The sequence below is a fragment of the Ambystoma mexicanum genome, chromosome 2p (assembly GCF_040938575.1).
Source record: "Ambystoma mexicanum isolate Mex_15411 chromosome 2p, UKY_AmexF1_1, whole genome shotgun sequence".
NCBI classification, from domain to species: domain Eukaryota; kingdom Metazoa; phylum Chordata; class Amphibia; order Caudata; family Ambystomatidae; genus Ambystoma; species Ambystoma mexicanum.
In genome coordinates, this window is record NC_090923.1 from 1,149,604,903 (window position 1) to 1,149,629,505 (window position 24,603).

Here is a 24,603-nt window from a genome sequence, read left to right on the forward strand (position 1 = left end):
TTAGACAAGTATCTGTGGCTAGGTAAGGGCCTTAGCGTCGGTGTGTGAGAGGATTCAGGCAAACAATATGGTTTTGATTGCTTTACGGAAGGTGAGATGAGAAGGTTCAACTCTGATGGCATGAGGCAGTGCGTTCCAGTGTCTGGAGGTAATGAATAGGAAGCTCGCGGCCCGCCTCTAGCCTGTTTAATTCTAGGATCGGGCAGTAGATTGGCATATAGTGTTCTTGTGGTTCTGGCAGCACAAGTAATGATGACTCTGTGAGAGAGGTAAGGGGGTGCGGTATGATGGATGCATTTGTGTAAGTGCCAGCGTTTTGAAAAATGTGCGCTAGCGGACAGGCAGCCAATGCACTTGCTGTTTGGCTGCCGAAATGTGTTCTCTTTTGGGGATGCCCAAGGCTGCACGACGGGCGTTATTTTGAATAGTTTCCTGTGTAGAGGACATTGCAATAGTCCAGCCTTGAGCCTATTTGGGCTCTCGCAATTGTCAGTGTGTGGTGGAGAGGAATGGTCTGGTGGCGTTGAGTTTGGAGTAGTAGGCTGCAGAGGCAGCAATTGCGCTAACATATCTAGACATAGTTAGGTTGGTGTCTAAGTAGACTACCCGCGTTTTTACCTGATTGAGAGAAGGGGATGATGGTGATGTTGTCGATGGTGAAGGATAGGTATTGGTCATCAAGTTTGATGCACGAGTCAGTGGGGGCAAGCAGCAGTAGTTCAGTCTTATCCCCTGTTCATTCAGACAAAGCCAGTTTTCAGTCACCATGTGTGGATGGTGCTGGAGATGGAGATGCGGGTTTTGGAATCAGCCTTGTAGTTGCCTGACAGAGGATTGAGGACTTGAGTTGTACATGATGCTGAGCGAGTCAAGTAGGTTGAATAGGGAGATGGTAAAAATGGTATATAATGTGGGGGACCGACGGGAGCCATGTGGAACTCCCAGACCACCAGTGGCCCCTCTTATGACTCTTGTTAGGCAAGATTGTATGCAGTACCCTTTGGGTGCACTACAACAACCGTGGGCTCCTGGCAATAGGAACCCAACCTTTGGCATAAGTCTGTACTACACAGGTTGGTAGCTTGTTGAGCAGCCAGGCTGATCTCAAGAGGGGTCAATGTGAGCTGCAGGGGAGTTACACAGAGATTCACAGTGACAGGTATTAAAATAAAAACTTACACACAAGGTTTCTTGAATAAACTATGATTAATCAGTCCGTTAGAGTAAGCCTTCTTCAGAAGAGAGCAATATAACAGTAATGGTCAAATACACTTCAAAACACACACTCTTAATATTCTTCAATCAGTAAAGACCCTTTTGGGATGGCCCACAGTCACACCCTACACCCTCAGATGACTTCAATAGCTAGGGTGCTGGGGACATTAATATCTTACTGTTGCATTTAGAATACTCTTAGAACGTGGTCAAAGGAAAAGGTTATCAGAATAAACAAGAGATCACAAATATTCTTAAGCAGGCAAGTACTTTTTGGATCCCCTAAGCAGAGTTATTCAGTATAACAGGTCGAGCCAAAGTCAGTGCACAAAAGTCTTATATGGGCTGAAGCACTTCTGGTATGTAAGTAAGAAAGGTCTTTGCACAATGTTTTAGAAGTCTTTGAAGAAAAGAAGAATCACTGTAGGGCCACAAGCAGTTTAGGCTTGTGAGTATAAGAAGATGCAAGCAACTCTAAAATGAGAGGTAAATTCTCTCAGACTTTACAGTACCTTTGTATTGAAGAAAAGGTGCAGCGGATGACTCCTGTTCCTGTGCAGCTCTGCAGATCTCACTGTTCCTGGGCCTCAGTCGTGGGGACAAGAAGGGGAGGACTTCTGGGGACTCCTGCACTGCAATGGGACGGTCACCGTTCGCAACCGGCAATCTTTCCAACAAGTGGCACTTCAGCTCCTCGCGACTACTGCAAATAGCAACACCGCAGTTTCTGGCTGTCGAGATGGACTTTCTTTGCTTCTGTGGTCCCGCACTCTGTTGCTCAGTCTTGCTTCCTGGGAGTCGGGAGGATCTTCCTGGAGCTCTTGGCCAATTTAAGAGCAACGCACACAATCTGTTGTTCCTCTCCCTGGCGTTTTGGTTTCCAGCAGCAACTCTGTGAAAATACAGCGAGCTCCGAGAGAATGTCCAGGTGGCTTACTTTGGAGTTGATTGGTCCCACCAACTCAAGGGGAGAAGCCGTCCTTGCAGGGGATTCTCTGTCGATACGAATTTGGAGTTTCAAGACAGCAGCCGGGCTTCACCGGGCAAACCAATGGTCCAGGAGTTGCAGCAGGCGTCCTCTTAAAGTTCTTCTTTGGTTTCTTCTTCCAGTGGTTGACTCCGCCTTCCAACCCAAAAGCCTCAACTTTTATTCAGTTCTCTCCCATTCATTCCAGCCTAGCTGTCAATCACCCAGCAGGTGGCTGTCCTTTAACGGACAGTCAGCTGGCCAATCACTACTTAGTGCATTTCGGTCTCCTAGGAGACTAAGCACAGGGAGTTTTGGGCACCTCCCTCACTTCCTACCTACCCCAGACACCCTGGAGCCAGTGGGGGGCTTCACTCGTGAATCCCGCCAAAGGCAAAGTGAACAAAGGGACTAGACCTGGTTTGGCGTGCAGAGTAAATCTCAAGAAGGACTTTTCCACAAAGAAATGGCGCAAAAAGACGACCGGGGTCATTTTGACAAAAATGGCACCCTTGGGTGCTTTACTGCAGCTGCGACTGCAGCCCGCGGTAAATGCACACCACGGTAGTTAAAAGTAAACCGATGCCATCAGCCATTCAGTGAGAAAAGGGTAACATTAAAATGTTACATTAGAAGCTGGACAAAGGGGATACTAAGTAACCCCTCCAGCACCCTATTGTAAGATATTGTGTGCTGGGTCTAGAAAGTTACAAATGAAAGCAAAGTCAGTTTCACTTTACTGCTCTGGAAAACAGTAGTTTATCCCAGAGAAGGTATTTAAACCTTTGGGAAATCTTGAAGACTTCCTGGTGTCACTGCACTGACTGAAGGTGCTGTGTGACACAATGTAAAAGATTATGCCTATGGAGTTTATCAGACTCCACAACCAAAAGAAAGAGTTCAAAATCACATTAAAATACATGAGATTTGGGAAAAAGGGTCTCACTCTGTCCAGGTTAAAACAATCTTGCAAAGTTGCTGGGGGTCTCTAAAGTGGAGAGAATTAGCACATTTCTGAGAATTCTCCCTAACACCTATGAGAGAACTCATGTCATAGAATTGGGAAGGGCTGGATACTTAAAGGGTCTGCCTTGAAAAGTAAAACAAGTGTTGAAAAGTTTACTTACTTGTAAAGAGTCAGTTGGTAACTGTAGCTCTGAGAGTAAACGGTTAGAAAAGTTTGCATTTATCTTGAGTGTTCTGCCACTTGTAAAAGTATATGTAAAGTTATTACTTAATGAATGTTTTTCCATTCTGGAAAGTATATATAGGTATAGCTGTGTGCAATTCTGAATAAGTATACTCAGTGTTTCTTTCCTTAAGTGTCTCGCCATTCTAAAAGAAAGTAGATGCTAGGTTAATTTACTCACCTGTGAATTGGGTCCTCCTCTTCCCAAAAGTAATGCTTTTGGTTCCACTGTACTATTCTTGTTAGGATATAAATGTATGAGTGTCCCCAATTGAGTCGCCTGTCCAGAATAATTTTGCCTTAGGTTATACTTACCTCTTAAATTGCTAAAAGCCCCTTTAAAAAGTATGTTTTACTTACCTCGTGTTAGCTGTGTGCCGTCCTAAAACAAGTTGGTGTTATTGCTTACCTTAATCTGTGTTGAACTGATCTGAAATGCAAACTGCAATAGTGTGTCATTCTTAAAGTATTAGGTGTAGCTAACCTTGGTCTGGCTTGAGCCATCCAAAAATAGTATGATAAGTTCTTACTGATCTTTTGCTATGTTTCACTGAGCTATAAATTAAGTGTAATTGTGTATTGCACCATAAGGTCTAACGCCTCTAGAATAACTGTTATCCTGAATCAGAGTTATAGGTTTTTACTGTTCCTAGAATAAGTGTTTATGTATTGTGCATTTGTTAGGTGCTTATACAACAAATAAATTGTGTTTGAAAGCGCCCACATGGCAACACGGAGGGAACATGGGATTGAAACAATATATACAATGGTGCATAGAGACAAACTTAGTATGTCTTGTGAGTTTTCAGAACTTGCAAGTGCAGAGAAAGAAGCGGGGAGCGGGGAGGGGGGAGTGGGGGTAAGTACTGGAATGTCCGTGCTCGTGGGTGAGCAGCACTAATCACAATACACTATTCATAAAAGTATATTGTCCCGTTGGCTTACTAAGTGATTTCTTGCTGAACGTCACGGTACAACTGATAGGGTCTACTACCCTTGTATTACTGAAAGTAATCAAAAAGTACCTATTAGTTTGACTACTCTAGACTTACTGTTGGGTATTCTAAATAAGATCTTGTGCTTTGGTCTGTGTACGTTCAAGCATAGTGCTGTGTGTATATAATGTGTTTGACTCTGACCAGTACTTACCCCAAGACTTAACCTGGCCTTCTTGTATTTACAATAAACCTTTATTTTGTCTAATACTTCTGGTTGCCAGTGTTTCCATTGAATCCTTGGTGTACTACATATTATATGTACTTTCCTAAAGCCCTCTCTCCCTCCCAAGATAAGCCTGGCTTCTCTCTCTGCGCTACTATATAATCAGGTGGTACAGCCTTATACTAACAATGGAGTGTACTGTCTCAGTTGAATGGTTTTACTAAGCCCTTAGTTGAACTTCGGAAAAACTGTCCTAACACGAATCACAACTTGCTTAGGCTCCTCTTCCAATCACCTGTAGCAAGAGTATGCAAACCAGCAACTTCCTTTTCTCAAGTAATGTGTTTGCCCATGTGCTGGGAGTATGAATGTCTGTTTCACCCCTGTTTTCTTTTCATCTTTATAGATAAGGAGATCCCTGAGTGCCCCACGACTCTGATAGTGAAGGATGAGCCTGGAGTGGACCTGAAGCTGGAGCCCTTATCACAGTTGTTTCAGGATGTGAAGGAGGAAATGCCTCGCAGCCCAGAACCCTGTACCAAAATGACAATGCGCTTAAGAAGAAGCTACAGCAGCAGCCAGTTTGTAAGGGAACCTTCTAGAAGCCAGAGCATGCAATTGGCGGTGAGCGCTGCGTTTTCAGTGGAGTGTAGGTTCAGCGTTGCCCTAATATTTGATGCGGTTTGTTGCGCCTGTTTAGTTCTGCTACTTCTCTGTAAGCTCCATATCTGCAGTCACTACTCTTGGTATCTGTTTAGCTGATCTTCTCATCTCCCACAGGTGGACTCCTTTGTGTGCCGTGTCTGTACACGTGGAGACGAAGATGATAAGCTGTTACTCTGTGATGGTTGCGATGACAATTACCACATCTTCTGCCTCCTGCCTCCCTTGCCAGAGATTCCCAAGGGCCTGTGGCGTTGTCCCAAATGTGTCTTGGCGGTAAGGAGATTCAGTGTATTCTGGAATGTAGAAATGGATAATGGTTGAGAAGTCTTTGTGCGCTCATCGTGATGCCATATTGCATGGGCATTTTAGGTGTCCCAAGATAAATTAGGGTGTGTAGATCAGTAAGATGAAAGAAGTCTTAGCTTCATCACTGAACCGACACTGCAGCTCAGTTTTTGGTAGCTCCTCTTAATTGCCTATTTTGGGATTTACCAACATGAGGTGGATGTTTTTTTGTTAAAGTTGCTTTCTATCCCTTACAATCTTGTAGGAATGTAAGCGGCCCCCCGAAGCCTTTGGTTTTGAGCAAGCCACCCGGGAGTATTCACTGCAGAGCTTCGGAGAGATGGCAGATTCCTTCAAAGCTGACTATTTCAACATGCCAGTACACGTAAGTGCTACAGTGCAATCATACATGTGATTCGCATCCAGGCTTTGTAACTGTTTACAGGAATTCTTTTTGCATCTGTGGGGTCGCTATCTGTCCCTGCTTGAACCGTACCTGTTGGATAGATGAGATTGTTTTCTTTGGTGGGCAAGGGAAACGCCCCCCCCCCCCCCAGCATGGATTTCAAATGAGGAGTTTCATAGCCATTCTGGATGTTAGCCACTGGTGCCAAGTGTTCGAAAACATGAAGACTGGACTGAAGATGAAAGGACGACTACTGAAGAGAATCTGCATTGCCCAAGCCATCCACTGGTGTAGCCCTGTTGCCTCTCATGCGACCAGGGAAAGACCATTGTTGGGGAGAATACTCAGAAATGTGCTAATTCCTCTTCTCCCCCCTCCCCCCAGCAACCTTGCTGGATTTTGAGGACTTGAATTTTTTTATCTTGAGTGAGTGATGCCCCCCACCCACTCTCTTATGTATTTTAATGTGAGTTTGTACTGTTTCTTTTTCATTATGGAGACTGACAAACTCCATTGGCATCATCTTTTACATTGTGTCACACAGCACCTTCAGTGCAGTGGCACCGGGAAGTCTTCTCTTGGATAAACTGCTTCCAAGAGCGGTAAAGTGAAATTGACTTTACTTACATTTGTAACTTTCTAGACCCAGCACACACTATCTTACAATAGGGTGCTGGAGGGGTTACTTAGTAGCCCCTTTGTCTAGCTTCTCATGTAACATTTTTATGTTAACCTTTCCTCGATGAATGGTAGGTGGCAGTGGTTTACTTTTAACTACCGTGGTGTGCATTTACCGTGGGCTACGATCGCAGCTGCAGTAAAGCACCCAAGGGTGCCATTTTTATCAAAATGGCCTGGTCTTCTTTTTTTGCCATTTCTTCTTGGCAAGGTCCTTCTTGAGATTTACTCTGCGCGCCAAACCACGTTTGGTCCCTTTGTTCGCTTTTCCTTTGTCACGACCCTCGCCCAAAACCCCCTCTGGCAAACCCATTGGCCAGGTGGAGTCAGGACTCGGGCCTCTAGAGCCAGGCATCCTCTTCAAAAGCCCTCATGGGGCCAGCCCTGGCGCCTATGGCGCCGGGCTCATACACCATGAAAAACAATGTGCTTGGGAACTATTTTATTGTATTGTCAGCCAACATGGAGGCATCCACATAGCTTGGTTCCTAAGAACCAAGCTATGCGGTCTAGTATTTTGGGTTTGTTAGCCTAGGGACTACTTTACCTGGACTATTTTGTTGGTGCTATTTAAACCACACCCGAGAAAGCCAACGCGCTTTGCGTTACTTTGCAGCTTGCAACGTGACGCTCACCGTGTCAAGCTATTCCCTCGAACCTCGGAGAAGCAGAACCTGCAAGGAGACAAAAGTAACATCATTAGCAGCAGCATCTTACCTGCAGTCTTAATCTTTAAAAAACTCACAGCTACTGAGAACAGCTTCCTCGAATCTGCACGCCTCCCGGACAGAACGACCTGAAAGAGGAAGATAGAGGCAACATTAAAGAAAGCAGTAGTCATTTACAAATTACGAACTGCTCAAAAGGCTTACCTGGCTGGTCGCCTCTCGGGTGGCACCACTCTGGACATTCCACTCTTGCTGAAGAACACCGCGACCTACAAGGAAGGAAAACACAGGTTAGCAAAGGCAAGACTTTGCAGCGCTGCACATAGCGCTTACTTATCGCATCATAGCGCTCTTAATGCGCCATAATTTACCATGGGGGCTCAACCAAGCCAGTTCGCCGCGCTGAAGCTTTGCATACCTAAGGGAGAAAAAAGAAATTTTAAACAAAGAAATGCATGCAGGATAGCAACAAAACTAAAGAACAGCAATAAGACCTACCTGAACAATATCAAACGCGTCGGCGTCAGTGAAGTAACTGGACCGCACTCGCCCATGAAAGACAACGCGCCCCTGCAAAGAAGGCAGGACGGAGAGGATGCCTAATTCTACCACAAGGCAGAACCTTCCCCGCAGACCACATCAGGGCAAAGCTGAGAAGCATACCAGCGAGTAACCCGGCTGGGTGGCGTCCCTGTGGATAACAGGTGAGCGTAACAGCCTTTGGCGGGATTCGCGAGTGAAGCCTGCCTCTGGCTCCAGGGTGTCTGGTGGGGGCAGGAAGTGAGGGAGGTGCCAGAGTGCTTAGTCTCCTAGGAGACCCAAATGCACTCTGTGATGATTGGCCAGCTGACTGTCTGGCAAGGACAGCCGCCACCCTGCTGGGTGACTGACAGCTAGGCTGGAATGATTGGGAGAAACCTGAATAAATGGTGAAGCTTTTGGCTTGGAAGGCAGAGTCGACAGCTGAAAGAAGGAACCGAAGAAGAACTTGAAGAGGACGCCTGCTGCAACTCCTGGACCGTTGGTTTGCCTAGTGAAGCCCTGCTGCTGTGTTGAAACTCCAAATTTGTATCGACAGAGAAGTCTCTGCAAGGACGACTTCTCCCTTTTGAGGTGGTGGGACCAATCAACGCCAAAGTAAGCCACCTGGACATTCTCTCGGAGCTAGTTTAATTTCCACAGAGTTGCTGCTGGAAACCAAAACGTCAGGGAGAGGAACACTAGGAACACTAGATTGTGTGCGTTGCTTTTAAGCTGGCCAAGAGCTCCAAGAAGATCCTCTGGACTCCCAGGAAGCAGAGGATGGACCCCAGATGCAAGGAAAGTCCATCTCGACAGCCAGAAACACGAACGTGCCACTTGTTTGAAGATTGCCGGTTGCGGTTGGTAACCGCCCCATTGCAGTGCACGAGTCCCCAGAAGTCCTCCCTCTTGTCCCCACAACTGAGGCCCAGGAACACCAGGATCTGCAGAGCTGCACAGGAACAGATGTCATCTGCTGCATCTTTCTTCAACCTAAAGGTACTGCACAGTCTAGGAGAACTTACCTCTTGTCTTGTAACTACACTTGTTCTCTGTTGGTGAGACTTGTTGTGGTTGCTCTGTAGAGTTGCTGAAAACATCTTTTCTTCACAAGCCTAAACAGCTTGTGGCCTTACTTTGAATTCTTCTATCTACAAAGACTTTTAAAACATTGTGCAAGACTTTTACCTAGCCCTGAAAAGTGCTTCAGTTTCACCTAGACTTTTGCTCAATTGACTTTGGCTTAGCCCGACTCGCTGAATGACTCTTCTTCCCTCTGTGAATGTGTTTGGTCTTCTTTCCAGGAAAGGGTTAACCAAGTTTGCATTGGGGGGGAGGGAGGGTTACAAAAGTACTTGCCTACTTTGAGAAATATTGTGAGATCTCTTGTTGTGTCATAATAACCTTTCTCTTTGATATATTAATGTCCCCAGCACCCTAACTATTGCAGTCACCTGAGGGTGTAGGTAGTGTCTGTGGGCCATCCCAAAAGGGTACTTACTGATTTAGAAATATTCATAGTGTGTATTTTTCAAGTGTATTTGGGTGCTACTGTTATATTGCTCCCTTCTGAAGAAGCCTTATTCTAACTGACTGATAAATTAATAATTGTTTATTCAAGAAACCTTGTGTGTAAGAGTTTATTTAAATACTTGTGACTGTGAATCTCTGTGTAACTCCGCTACAGCTCACATTGACCCCTCTTGAGATAAGCCTGGCTGCTCAACACGCTACCAACCTGTGTAATACCGACTTATACCAAAGGTTGGGTTCCTATTGCCAGGAGGTCAGGGTTTTTGTAGTGCACCCAAAGGGTACTGAATACAATCTTGCCTAACACTGGTGGCAGGCGGTGAGGATATATTGTAGTGTTGTTAAACTAAGAATTTACTTTGCTTTTGTTCAATTAAAAACCTTCACAAGGCTTAGCTCCACTAGAAAAACATTTGAACTTGGAAGGGAGGAGAGGGTTTCGTGGGTTCTGGAATGACTTGGCAGGAGAAGCTCTCTCGGAGGACGCATGGTCCAGGGTATTTAAAATAGCATTCCATGGGAACCCGTTTACGTTGGACATGGAGCACAACTTTAAGATCTTACAGGGATGGCATAGAGACCCATTGAAGCTATCCAAGATGTTCTCGGGGGTGTCCCTTAGATGCCCAAGAGGATGTGGCCAAGTGGGGACGAGGGGTCACGTGGTGGTTCTGCCCTAAGGTACAGGGGTTCTGGGAGAAGGTACGGGGATGGATGGCGGAGGTCACCAAGAAACTACTCCCACTCAATCCGTTGACAATGTTGTTGGGCCTCCCACCGGAGGAGGCGGAAATATATAGGTACCCAAGAATGTGGGAGACCATGTTGCGAGCAGGAAGAGTGGCCCTTGCGCTAAGGTGGAAAAGCCCGGAGACCCCCCTCTAAGGAAGACTGGCTAAAAAAACTTAAGAACATGTTCCTCATGGACAAACTGACGGCCATGGTAAACAATGAATTGAGCACATTCCAGGCAAATTGGTATGGGGTTTACCAGGCATGGGGGTGGGATGCTCACTGACATTATGTGGACAACATGGGGCGTGAGGGCGATGGAGCCCAGAGAGTACCACTCGAGGACAATGGTGTAACCCACGGCCCGGGAGACAGCGGATCCGTCTAAGCCAGCATTTACGGGAACGCGTAGCACAGCACCAAGGCACCGAACTACGAGTACTGATGACGACTCCTGCGATTGGTTTTTCGATGGGACACTGATCTGAGGGGCGGAGTTGGGGAGGGGAGAGGGAGTGGTGGGAGGCCCCGGTGGTTTGATGATGATGTTAAATGTGATATCCATATTGCTCCCGGTGTTGTCATTGTTTCTTTTTCTGAAAAATTGCCAATAAAACCAAAGTTTAAAAAAAAAATAAAAAAGAAAAGCATTTGTAACATGCCAGATATGGATAACTTCAGTCAGGAAGTCCTGATCATTTTAACAGTAGAGCAACTGAGAGAAATGTGTAACATCAGGAATCTCCCTGTTAAAGGAAAGAAAAATTAACTAATTGCAAGATTGTTCAATAATCAAAGTCTGGGTAGTAGGCCTGTCACACCTTCTAACCCAGGAAATTTGGAAACCCAGGAAATTTGGAAAATGATAATGAGGATGATAATGGAGAGTCTAATGCTAAGAGTCAGAAGAGTCGGAACCTCAGGAAGAGAGGCCCTCTTTACCCCAAAAGGCCCTTTTGCCTCAACCTGTATCCACAGGGACCCCACAGGGTCCATCACTGAGTCCAGAATTTGTGTCTCTTGAGAAAATGAGAGAATTCAAAAGATTACAAATCCAAGCTGATACCAAACATCAGGACAGCAAACGAAGGGAAATGGAAATGCAACATGCTCTTGAAATGAAGACATTGTCTCTTGAAAATGTTTCTACTCCAGTGTCTTCTAGGTCTTCCAGTCCAAAGAGACCTTGCATGCCTAAAGAAGCAGCCAATATGTATGATGTGAAACTTGCTATTTTGGATTGGTTGGGTGCTTTTGAATAGAACTATGGAATTCAGGGTTTCACAGGGAATCTGTTGATTCCTTGGCTCTTGTCTAGGCTCCCCCAGGTTGCAACTGATGCTGTAATGGTGATGGGCGAACCTGAAAGACAGGCTTTTGAGAATGTGAAGCTGGCCTTGATAGCCAGATTTGGGAAAACTTCTTCCCAGTACATTAAGAGGTTTAGGACCCTCAAATAGACTGATGGTACCCCTTGGGCTACCTATGTGTGTGAATGGTTGAAGAACTTAGATGGTTGGGTTAGGGGTTACAGAGTGAACACCTTTGAAGGAATGAGAAGTCTGTTTTTGTTAGGCTATTTTTGATGCCTGCTCTCCTGAGCCGAGACAGCACTTGGCTGACTCAAGAGATGGATCCCAAAAAGTTAGCAAAGGCTGCTGACTTGTGGGCTGCCAACTGGGCTACTCACAAAGATTCTGGGGCCACTCTCAAAAAGGATGAAGGGAAGCAGCACATAAAATATGGAAAAGAGTATTCAAATTCCAACCACCCAAAAGAGGGCGACAAACAGAAAAAGGGTAAACACCATGGGAAACCAGGTCATTCTAGTGAAACCTCTGCTGCTAAACTAGAGGGAGGTCAGCAGAAGCCTGCATTCCTAAGAACATTTGGTAAATGTTATGCTTGCGGGTCAACTGACCATGTGAAAGGGGATCCCAGGTGTAAGGGTAAACCTTCAGGGATCCACACAGCCTCCTTAGCCTTCATCCCTGAGCAAGAAGTTCATATGGCAAGTGGTAATATTCAATTATTGGCTGAAGACGCCATTGGAGTCTCGGCCAGTGTTTCTTTGGTGTCCCTGGGTCTGTGGGAACAGCAGAATGTAGATGTGTATAACTCTATTCCAGATAACACAAAAGAATACCGAAGGCCAGTGTACTTATAAATTGCCAGGAGACCCCTGACATTAGAGACACTGGGGCCAGCATAACAGTGGTGGATGACAGTTTTTTCAATCCTGAGGATGTTGCTAAGGCACCCAAAGGTCCCACTAAACTTGCTCGAGGCCCACTCCATATGGTTCTAATGCTACCAGTGCAACTAAATGACTGTAAGAATACCTGTCAGTGTACAAAGTGAGGTGCCTGGAAGAGTCCTGTTGGGGAATGACTTAAACACTCTTGGGGTTGTATCAAGCACCCCCAGGCCTCCCAGTAAAAGGAAGCAGAAGCAAGCTAGATAGGCCACACGGGCAACTTTGGATGACTCTTAGTGGGAAGTTAGAGGTTCCTGTAACTCCCAGTCCACAGGAAGGACACCCTTCTAATTCCAAGCCAAAGGAGGAGACAAAGGGGAAACCCACGGTCTCACTAAAGAAGAAAGGTATCACACCTGTACATAGGACGAGGACATCCCTGAGAGGATATTCCAAGGTCACACCTGTGGCCCCTCAACCAGCTGAGGCTGAGTGGGAGGACCAACCATAGGATGGTGAACCAGCTACCGATGAAACAGAGCTGGAAGAATCCCTTCCCCTTGTTGGAGATCTGGATCCTAAAGACCAGACTTTGCTTGCAGAAGGTGGCCCCTGTAGGGCAGACTTCAGCAGAGGTCAAAGATGTCCTGTTCTGGAAGGACTTCGCCAACAGGCAACTTCCCAGCTGGAAAGGCAAGAGCCAGGGAAGCAAGGTCTGTACTGGGAGGATGGTCTCCTTTACAGTGAGCATATAGAGTGTCCCCCAGGGGACTACAGAATATGTGTAGTTTCTCAGGAGGCGAGACCTCAGTTTCTACAGTTAGCCCATGATATTCCTTTAGCTGGTAACTTAAGTTTTAAGAAGACCAAAGTATTTCTCTATTTCTACTGACCCAAGATGGGGTCTGATGTAGATGCATTCTGTAGAAGCCGTCACACTTGTCAGACATCTGGCAAGAGTGGAGCCAAGAACGTGGCACCCTTGGTGCATCTCCCAGTGGTGGGAGTTCCTTTTGAGAGGGTAGGGATTGACATTGTTGCTCCCCTAGACCTGTCCCACATCTTCAGGCTACTGATTTTATATTGTTTGTGGTAGACCATGCTACCAGGTTTCCTGAAGCTATACCTTTGAGAACTGTTACTGTTCAGGCAGTGGCTAAGGGCCCTCCTTGGTATTTTTAGCAGGGTTGGTTTTTCTAAGGAGGTTATCTCAGACATGGGGCCCATTTTATGTCCCACTACATGCAAGCCATGTGGGAAAACTGTGGAGTGACCTACAAGTTCTCAACAGCCTACTATCTCCAAACCAATTTGTTGGTGGAGAGGTTTAATGGAACTGCGAAGAGCATGATGGGTGCTTTAGAAAAAACACCTTCGAAGTAAGTGGGACCTTTTACTGCCCTGCCTTCTCTTTGCTTAGAGAAGTCACTCAGGAAGCGGTTGGCTTCAGCCCCTTTGAGCTCCTCTATGGTCATACGGTTAGAGGTCCATTGGCCCTAATCAAGGAAGGATTGACATGCATGATGACAGAAGCTTCTGATAATATGAAAGCAGGTCAGGCTCTAGTCAAACATTGGCATGACCAGAAGGCCAAAATGGTTGAGTTTACTCCATCCAGCTAGTTCTAGTTATGGTACGTACAAGGCATAGGGCCTTACAGGACAAATGTATTGGACCCTTAGAGGTTGTGGGAAAACTTGGAAAGGTAATTTATTTGGTGGACTTGGGCAATCCGAACGAGGCTCCCAGGGTCTTTCACACCAACCCCCTAAAGGCATAAGTATCCAGACCAGAACTGGGAACTTTGCTCTTAGCATCTGATCAAGAGGAGGAGGAGAATGAGCCTCTACCTGACCTTTTCAGGGGACAGCCTTTAGATGGAAAAATAAAACAAGTTCATCTTTCTTCTGATCGGACTCAAACAGGAGGAGTGCAAAGTTCTGTTAAATCAGTTTGCCCCCCTGTTTTCACTGACACCAGTCTTCAGTCTTGACCCCTTGGGGCCAGCATGATATATCCACTGGTGACTGTCTACCTGTGTAAGAACCCACATAAAGGAAGAAATCAAGAAGATGCTTGATCTTGGGGTAATAGAGCCATCTGCCATCTACAAGTCCATGGGCTAGTCCAGTTCTACTAGTGCCCAAGGCAGGATCCAAGGAGTTGAGATTCTTTGTGGACTACAGAGCTCTTAATGCAGTCACCACGACTGATGGCCATCCTTTACCTAGGACAGATGAACTGGTGAATAAACTTGGTTCAGCCAAGTACCTCAGTACATTTGACCTAACCTCAGCCTATTGGCAAATACCTCTGACGGACCATGCCAGGGTGAAAACTGCATTTTCCACCACAGGAGGCCTCTACCAGTTTAAGGTAATGCCTTTTGGACTAAAGAATGCACCTGCTAGAAGAGAAGCTTGCTGCACCCTCCTGGACCGTTGGTTTGCCCAGTGAAGCCCTGCTGCAGTGCTGAAGCTCCAAATGTATCGGCTAGAGAAATCCGGAACAGACGACTTCTTTCCTGGACCAACTCACCCCAAGACTAACTTTGGGCGAACCCCTCTCCCTGCTGGCTGTACTTCCTTGCTGCTGCTAGAACCGAGGGCCATGGGTCAGGAACACCAGAAACGAGTGCATCGTCTTTAGGACCCTTTTGAAGCAGGACCCACCCAAGCCTGAGCCACCTCAACAGAGTGCTGTACCTCAGAAGCAAAGGAAGCCCACAAGGTGTCCAAGAACCACGGTAGTGCTATTGACCGGTAGCTGAAACCGCAAAGTGCTGCTGATTTGGAATGAGCCCATTGCTGCTGCCGACCTTTAAACTGCAGTCCAGGAGTCGTCCAGACGTCCTCCCTCTTCTCTCCACGACTGAGGCCCACGAACTGCAGGACTGCAACCTGAACAGAAGCCAGTTCGATCCTCTTCTTCAGCCTACAGTGCTTTCTTGACTAATGCGGTACTTACCTTTTTGGTCTGTAGCTCGTTTGTCTCACTGGAGACTTGCAGTAGCTGCTTATTCTACAGAGTTGCTTGCATCTTTGCCTTCACAAGCCTTACAGCTTCTGGCCCAACAGTGATTCTTTATCTACAAACACTCTAAATAACATTGTGTAAGACTTTTGTGCTATCTGAAGAAGTGCCTCAGCTCACTAGACATTGTCCCAATTGACTTTGGCTGTCCTGGTTCCCTGCAGACTCTACTGACCCATTGACTGTGTTTAACTGTCCCCCATAGGTGGTGCATAGGTTACTTGTATTGCTGGGAAAGGGTTAACCTACACTGCATTGGGAAGATTGCAAGTATGTACATATTCTGAGAACCTGTTAACCTATTTCCTTCCCTGACCTTCCTTTTCCACAAACTAAGTATTTCATTAGTTATAAGATTGATTTTTGGAAGTAAAAAACAACGCTCATGTCCTGGATTTCACTGTTGACAGTCAAAAGTATAATCATAGCTATAGTTCTTGTTTGGTAGCATAAAAAAGATTTAATGCTAGGGTGAACAGCCGGCACGTGTTTCGACAACGTGGGTCGTTCTCATGGCTGTTCAGTACATCAACGAAACAAAAGCATCGGCATTTAACATTGACTGCATAACGGAAACGTGTTTTTTTTTAAAAAAAAAATGTACACAGTGACAATTGGTTAAATGATAATAAAAAGTGAGCCTGGATAGTATCAAGTAAAACAATGAGCCAGATAGTAACAACATAAATTGGTAGTCATCAAAACAAATATAGGGGTACAGGAGAAAATTAAAATGAAATGATGTGACATACCACTGTTCAGGGGTTGAAACTGGGTTGGACGGAGGCGTACATGAGAGAAATGATACAGAACAGATGCTTGATTGATTCACTTTTAAACGTCTAAGACATGAGTCTCTTTACAAAAGTGGTGAAAACCTCTGATTTGCCTTAAGAAAAACACCTGATTGGAGTGATCAAGGGATATTACTCTATTAAGAAGAGCTGGTGAGGCAGCATGCACCGCATGCATGGAAGAGATTGGACCTTGTGGTCTTCAGCTGGCCAGACCTGGTGTATCAATAAGTAAGGTAAAGAATGGAAACAAATGTTGATGGGGGGGGGGGGGTACAGTGACCAAGATACTAGGAAATGTGGGTGAAGAACTGATAATGTTTTACACAAAAGGTTAAGTGGATGGTGCAAAGAACCACATGGAAAAATAATATAGAAGTGTGTTACCATACTGAACTTCTTGTCTATGTGAAATACTGATGTAGGTCAAAGTTGGCAAAGTAAATGATGGAAATGCTGTCTCGGAATCATCTGTCATCAGATTAAATCTGGCTGATATGTTCCGTTAGAAAGATATTTTTTGATGGAGAAAGGAAAATTAAACTGACTCTGATTAGAAAGGAGTGCAGAAATAGGTGTATTACCACCTGAGAAAATAAATATATTCACTCAACATGCGGTTATAAAGGGAATGCAATACCAAAATGATGAATAGGTGGAGGTACGGTTCCAATGTGTACAATATTAGCAGCAAATTGCCGCTACAAATTGGGGGTTGTGCCTGTATGGAGTAAACATGGGGCAAGAATTGAGAGAGCTGTTGTGGTAAGGAGCCAGCTCTAGATCACTAAAATACATACTCTTACGTCCCGTCCCCTTTCCTCCATACTGTATGGATGTACCTTCCAAGGGACGGGAGACAGAACCTTTTTCACCAGAAAAAAACATCTCCTTTAAATTTAGAGGCGCGCTGGGGTGTGGCCCAGGGAGCATGCACTGTCCTGACTCCGGCGCTACACCCAGTCCCCTTTTCTGTGTCAACGGGAGCGGGCCGAATTCACCAGTGCTCCTGGGTTTGGCTTCGGCCATGTAATTCCACACGCGGATACTTCTTCTTTGTCTTTTTTTTGTCTGATCTATTATTCAGGTACTCGGTCCTCAGGCGTCACACTCCTCCCCGGAGCATGTGGACTTCTACAGGCTTCAGCAGGTGTCCATCCTGCAACAGGCTCTTCCCAACTTAAAGGGATGGTCTAGTAAAAAAATAGATAGGCAACATTAAAAAAAATACTAGCATTCTCTGTTTTAAAACTTCCTATGTAAAATGTTGAGCTATTCAAGCTCAATATTCGCAAAAGCAAGCACATGGGCGCATCCATTTTGTGAAATGGAAGCCCTCCTGTGCTGGCTTTTGCTTTTGCAGCACTAATGAAGGAAAAGCCAGCCAGCTGTAGTAAACAAAAGCTACCGCTGGGTGGCTTTCCCTTCATCAGTGCTGTAGGCGGAGGACGGGGACCGGGACCAGAGCAGGAAAGCTGCAGCTGAATCTCAGTAAGTGCTATTTATTTATTTTTTTTAAAAATAAGCACTAGCTGCGTTTTTTTTTCTACGGAGCCCGGAAAACTTAGAAATAAAACCGCAGCTTTAAAAACGTATTTGTTTGCGGTCGCTTTTTTGAAGCGACCGCAAACATAAATACAACGTTATTGTGTTGGAAAACGCTGCGTTTTTTCTTTCCGAGTTTCTCAGGCTCCTCCGGCTCGGAGGAGCATGAGAAACTTGGAAAGAAAAACCGCAGCATTTTCCAACACAACCGCGTGTGTTTCTGCCTGCTGTGGCTATCACTTTGGGTCTCCGGTGCTCCCAGCTGGATCTCTTTGCCACCTGGCACAAAAATAAGTGTCCCCAGTTCATATCCTGGGTAGGTCAGGGCCCCGGCTCTATCCCTTTCCACCCACTCCCCTGATCCACAGGGTGATTTGCAAGATCAAGGAGTCTCACCGACTCCTCATCATTCAGATAGCTCCATGGTGGACGGCCAGGCCATGGTTTTCGGAGCTACTCAGCCTCGCGGAGGTACCCCCGATCCACCTTTCGATTGGCCCAGCACATCTTTTGGCTCAGCAGGGGGGCAGTCATCCACCCTGCGCCACAGAAACTAGCCCTCACAGCGTATTACCTGAGCAGGTAACGCTTTGGCACATTAGCCTCTCACAGGCCAATCTGGAAATCATACAGGGCGCCAGGAGCAAAGCCACCAGGGCCCAGTACAAAAGCAAATGGACCAGATTCTGCCACTGGGCAGACTCCAAGGGCATCAACCCCTTGACGTGCAGTTTGGACGTGCTCTCCTTTTCGGTGCACCTCGCTCATTCTGGCGTGCAGGTGGACACCTGCCGCACATACCTTGCAGCCATTGGGGCTTACAGGAACTCTGAGGAAGGCGTGTTCTCTTCCTCCAACCCTATAGTCAAGAAACATCTGACGGGTCTTGCTAGGCTCTACCCGCCCGTCAAGAGACCACACCCTGTGTGGGACCTTAACATAGTCTTGGGCGCCCTGGCGCACAAACCATTTGAGCTAATGGCGTCCGTGGACATCAGGCTGGTCACCATCAAGACGGCCTTACTAGTCGGTCTTACCTCGGCTTGCAGAGTCAGCGAGATCCAGGCGCTGGTTGCCTCTGAACCATATACCACATTTCACAAGGACAAGGTAGTCTTGCGGACGCACCTGGCATTTCTGCCTAAGGTTCAGTGTGCGTTCCACTTGAACAAGGAAATAGTCCTTCCTAGGTTCTTTCCCGATGCCAAGGACGAAGCACAGAGAGTGCTGCACTGCCTGGATGTCAGGCGTGCCCTAAAATTCTGCTTGTACAGGACCAAGGACTTCTGCAAGTCAGACGCCCTGTTTGTCACTTTCGGAGGCTCATGGCTAGGATATCAGGCCTCTAAGGCTTGCATATCCCGCTGGATGGTCTCTGCCATCAAAGAAGCGTACAAGGGTGAGCACAAGCCACTTCCGGCCAACATGCATGCCCAAGCAGTCAGGGCCAATGCTACAGCCATCGCATTCCAGTGCCTTGTCAAGTCATAAGCAGGGCGGCCACTTGGGCCTCTCCCTCGGCTTTCTGTAAGCATTCCGGTTTGGATTCCAGCTCTAGATCTGATGCGGCCTTTGGACAGGCGGTTCTCAGGAACCTGTTTGCTTAAGGAGGGTCGCCGCTCCACCCTGGGGCTACACTCAGTTGTAATCGCCCATACAGTATGAAGGAAAGGAGACGGGATGTAAGAGTAATTAGAAGTTACTAACCGTAGTGACTAACGTACTCTTAGTCCCCTTTCCTCCATACGTCCCACCAACCCCGCCCCCAATAAATACTGGTGTCATTAGGCAATGCTAAATCTGTTGTCGGCGCGTCAATGGGGACTGAGGTGTGGCGCCAGAGGGCGAAGTCAGGGCAGCGCATGCTCCCTGGGCCGCACCCCTGCACACCTCTAAATTTAAAGGGGAAGGTTTTTTTCTGGTGAAAAAGGTTGTCTCCCGTCCCTTGGAAGGGACGCCCATACAGTATGGAGGAAAGGGGACTATGGACTAAGAGTACGTTAGTCACTATGGTGGGTAACTTGTAATTTCTCTACCATGTGTTCAGTTCTCCATTGGCTGTAGAGGAAAACACTACTGAAGTTTAGGGAGAGAGAAAGGCTTACCTTTTATTAGCATTTGCAAAATTGTTGAAATTGAAGAGTATTTCCACTATGATTAGTGGAAGCCCCAGCACGCATAGTGAATCGGGTGACGTGCCTGTATAAGGAAATCATGGGACAAGATGTATCGAAAAAGTTGCCGTAGTAAAAAATAAATGTCAGATTGGAGTCTTTGAGTAAATAAGGATCGAGTCTAGTAGTATGAGAGGCATAATGTTAGTGCTTGTAGAAAGAGGAGCCTCGCCTCTGATGCCATTTGCCAAAGGTATTAGGAGTCAGAGTCATAGGGTTCGATCCCTGCAGCACAAGGTCTTCTAGAGAGCGTTTTTGAAAGAATGGATGCAATTCAAAGAGTTCCGTAGGAGTACGACGCAATAACGTGAGGAGGTCACGCGTAAAAGATGTGCGTGGCGTCACAGGTAAACAAAGGACGTCACAAACGGGATGGAAATGAAAGCAAAAATGACCGGATGAAAATACACTAAAGAAAGTAAGTAACATAAAGGTTCAAAATTAGGCCTTACAGAATGTATGTTGGTGCAATGCAAAAAAGCTAGAATTGCAAATGGGGTTTGGTGAAGAAATTCCATGACCGGGGTCCAACCTAAATGGTGAGGTCATTGTGAGACGTTCGAAGTAAGTCTTAAATCATGTTCGGTTTCGATATGATTGATAAAAGGATTTGACTAACAGGTGAGATTCCTGGGCAAAAGAGATGTCCTAACACCCTAAATACAGTTTACGTGTTGATTTGAAAACATGTGCCAACAGTACTCTAAGTAGGTGAAATGTAGGGTAGAATGACCCCAATCATAAATGGCAAAACTTGCAATAAAAAAAAGGGACATAGAGGTGTTTACAAAGTTTGCTATAACGCATATGGCGGAGCGAACATGCAAACATATAACAGTGGGCCAAATAAATTAATAGTAGATACAATGCAGCAATTTCCAACCCATAAATTTCACATTATTTCTTGGTACAAAATGTGGTTGAGAGAAACTTAAAGAAGACTGGTTACAAGTTTCTCATATTTGCAGACCAGGCTAAACAATGCATCACAAGAAAACATGCATTTCATGGTCTGTGTTTAGGCCATTGACAGTAGATCGCAAATAACACATTAGTTTTAATTCCATTTGTCGAACTTTCAACAGGAGGTCATCCCCTCGTTTACCCTTTTTTGCTAGCATAAGGCCTATAAATCTGCCTTATCGACTAGTTTGTGCTCCAGTTGCCAGTGCATTGCAAGAGGCAAATTGGGGTCAGTTTTGTTAAGGCTTGCCAAATGGTCCCTTATTCGCACCCGTAGTTGCCTAATGGTACTGCCTATGTACAGTTTCCCACAGACACATAAATAAGGGCATAGACTACAAATTTAGTTTTGCAGTTTATTAAGTCCTTGATTTTGATGACTGTTACTGTGTCATTAGTTAATAATTGACCGTTCTGGTTTGGGTTTTTTGGGTTGTGAAACAAGCAGATATGATTGATGGGTCTTTATATGTTTGTCAGCAGCCACAATGGAGACAGCGGAAGCGGATATGGCACTATTGGTGCAGGACCCAGTACGCCTACCACCCGACCCCTTCGAGGGATGTACCGTTTGACATTCTTTCGACCCTACACACCCTGGTGTCAGAGATTCAGAAAAGGATGCCAAAGACACTGCCAGCCCTGGTGGTTCCGGACCTGCCTCTGAGGGGGGAAAAGAGGAAGTGGACCCGACGCCTCTGCATCAACCGCCAAACTTGCCCATCTTGGCAGTGCCTCTCCTGGACGACATTTGGGAGGAGGGCCTAGCTTTGATGAGAAATCTGGCCCCGGCCAAGAGGGATAGGCTGGAGAAAAAGTACCGAGTGTCAGAGTCTGCACCCAAGTGCCTGCGTTCGCAGGCTTCCCTGGACTCTGTGGTTTTGGCGGCATCGAGAAAGAAGTAGTCTAACCCCTCATCCATCCTCCATTCCTCCGGATAGTGAGGGGAAGAAGTTATATGCAATGGGAAGAAAGGTGATCTACTCGGAGGCAGCAACAAAATGCGGCCAATGCCAGTGAGACCTTTTTCTCACACTCATATATTTTTGATCTGATTTGAACTCTGTATTTTCTTCTTTTCTGGAGTCTGGCTAACTCCAGAGGCATCTATCTTTTGCATTATGACACACAGAACCTTTAGTGCATTGTCACAGAGAAGCCCTTTGGATTTCTCATAAGGTTTAAATAGCTTTTCTTGGGTGAACTACTGGACTTAACTGTAGGTCCAGCACAACGCATCTTATGTGGAGTGCTAGGGGTGTTACTTAGTAGCCCCCTTTTCCTACTTGCTCATTTAACATTTTTTATGTTACCCTCACTCCTTTAAATGGCTGGTGACAGGATTTCCTACCATTGTGCTTTTCTCCCGGAGGCTGAATCCTCAGCTACAGTACAGCACCAATGGGTGACAATTATGTCAAAATGGCCCCGGTCTTCTTTTTTTCTGCATTTCTTGTTTGTGAGGTCTTTCTAAGGTTTTATTCTGCGCGCCAAACCAGGTTTATCCCTTTAGTTCGTTTTGCTTTTGGTGGGTTTCAGTACTGAAACCCTCCCTGGCCCCAGTATGTCTGGCAGGGCAGGAAGCGAGGGAGGTGCCCAAAACTCCCTGTCCTTAGTCTCCTTGGTTACCTGAATGCACCCAGTCCTGATTGGCTGGCTGGCTGGCTGTCCTTTCAGGACAGCCAACCTGCTTTGTGAGTGACAGCTAGGCTGTGCATGAATGGGAGAAACGTGCATAAAAGACGAGGCTTCTTGGACTGAAGAGCAAGTCGACCACGGGAAGAAACATCAGATGAAGGAATCATGAAGAGAAGTTTGCTGCATCCTCCTGGACCGTTGAACTGCCCGGTGAAGCCCTGTTGCTGTGCTGAAGCTCCTTTTCCTAATTGACGAGAGAAGCTCCGGAAAGGACGACTTCTTCCCTTTGGTTGGTGGGACCAACTAACCCTAAGACTAACTTTGCTGGAAGACCATCCCCAACTGGCTGGTCTTTTCTACTGCTGGAACAGAGTGCCAGCGTCTTTAAGCCGGACCGAAGCTCCAGGAAGATCCTGTGGACCCCCCCGAAGTAGGACGACCCAAGCTCGGGGGTCACCTCACCAGAGTGCTGGACTCAAGGAGCGAAGGAAGCCCATACAGTGTCGGTGATCCGCAGTGGTGCTTGTTAGGACAGGTTTTCTGAAGTCCAACTAAGGGCTTAGTAAAACTATTCAACTGAGGCAGTATAAGACTCCACTCTTAGTATAAGTCTGTACCCCAGAGTTCATGGTAGCGTAGACCGAGCAACCAGGCTTATTTTAGGATGGAGAGAGGGCTGTAGAGTCAGTACAAATGAAATTGTAATACAAATGGTCCAAAGAAACCCTGAAACACTATGTATGTAAAAATAAAGGATTTATTTAAATACAAGTAGGCCCAGATAAATCTAGGGGTAAATAAGTACTATCACCATTATATGTAATCACTATTATAAAAACAAAACACAACACTATGCTTGAAGGTGCACAGACCAAAGCATAAACCTTATTTGGAACACCTAACAGTAGTTCTAGGGAAGTCAAATTGTAAACAATAGAATTACAATGCTGCAGGTTTCTAGATTCGCCCCGTCTGGAAATAATAAAACCGGTATGCCCGCTATACTGCAAAAGTCAACCTCCAGTAAGTCATTGACCAGAGCATTCTAACCATATTGTATGTACGCCCAGAGTCCCAATGCCCATTACCTGCCTATTGCCCACTGTTGACAACTGCATTTAGGTCCTCTGTTGACAACTGCATTTAGGCCCTCTGTTGAGAATTGCATTTAGGCCCATTGTTGAGAATTGCATTTTTCGAGGGGATTGGGTCCTCCAACGTATTTCATATCTATGACAGGTAATGTCCACAGCTGTGCTGCTTCGGAAAATCTTTGGCATTTGTGTCCTGCGTCGATGACGTCGATGCGCCGTCCCCGAGGACCTCCTCCGACGGCCGACGTCACCCGATCTGATAAGTAGGACGCACGACGCCCATAGCCTCAGTTCCGTTTTTTCTGCGAACGTGTTCGCTTCTGAATCTCGGTACGCCTCGACTCGTTGGAGTTGCTGTTTCTTTCTGGGTTCGTTAAACCTGTTCGGTTGGTATGAAGACCTGTTTGTGGTGATGTCTTTTTCATCTTCGACCCCACGTCCGGGCTTCAAGAACTGCGGGGACTGTGGGTACAAGATGTCAGTCACGGACTCGCACGACGCCTGCCTCCGGTGCCTCGGGGAGGCCCATGATACGGACGACTGTCGACTGCCAGTCGCTCACTGCGAAGGCCTTGTGAGAACGCAAGAAGAAACTGTTGGTAGGTCGGGTGTCTAAGCCCCGGAAATCGAGGTCTGCAGGGCTTTCCACCGATGACTCGAGGGGTGACTCTCCGCGTCGTCGCCGGAAGTCCGGTGGGTCTCCTTCCAGGAGTCTGTCTCCCCACTCCTCTGCCTCTTCTAGGCATTCCAGGAAGCGCCGGCATAGGTCGCCCTCCCCGTCCTCTTCCGAGGACTCCGCCCGTCGCTTATCCCTCCATGCAAGCGACACCGGAGGAATGGGCTTCCTTCGGGAAGCAGATGCTAGCGATTCTGGAATCGCAGGGCACCGGTCCTTCTGCGCCTCCGAGTGGAGTCGGTCGGCACCGGTCGAGAGACACCACCCGTACGCCTTCGGGCTCGGGTGGTCGGCACGGCTCGCGGGAGAGGTCCCGCTCGGACAATGGTAGCCGTTCTCGCCATGCCCGTTCCAGGTCCCGGTCCTTGACGCGCTTCAGACCGCGTGAACCTGTGCCGTCTTCAAAGAAGACGTCGACGCCTGTGGCGCCAAGGTCTTCGACGATTTCTCTCGAGGTTCCGTCTATG

At 46.6% G+C, this 24,603-nt stretch overlaps 1 protein-coding gene across 4 annotated transcripts in view; it reads left to right on the plus strand.

Annotated features, from left to right (window-relative positions):
• Positions 1–24,603, plus strand: part of KDM5C (lysine demethylase 5C) — a 1,076,337-nt gene that overhangs the window by 470,561 nt on the left and 581,173 nt on the right. For 2 of the 4 annotated variants that reach the window (XM_069645250.1, XM_069645253.1), the window contains 3 exons: positions 4,939–5,156; positions 5,313–5,471; positions 5,749–5,868. In XM_069645250.1, the coding sequence (XP_069501351.1) occupies positions 4,939–5,156; positions 5,313–5,471; positions 5,749–5,868 (497 nt within the window). The remainder of the gene's footprint in view (positions 1–4,938; positions 5,157–5,312; positions 5,472–5,748; positions 5,869–24,603) is intronic. The other 2 variants (XM_069645251.1, XM_069645254.1) reach the window with 1 other exon arrangement.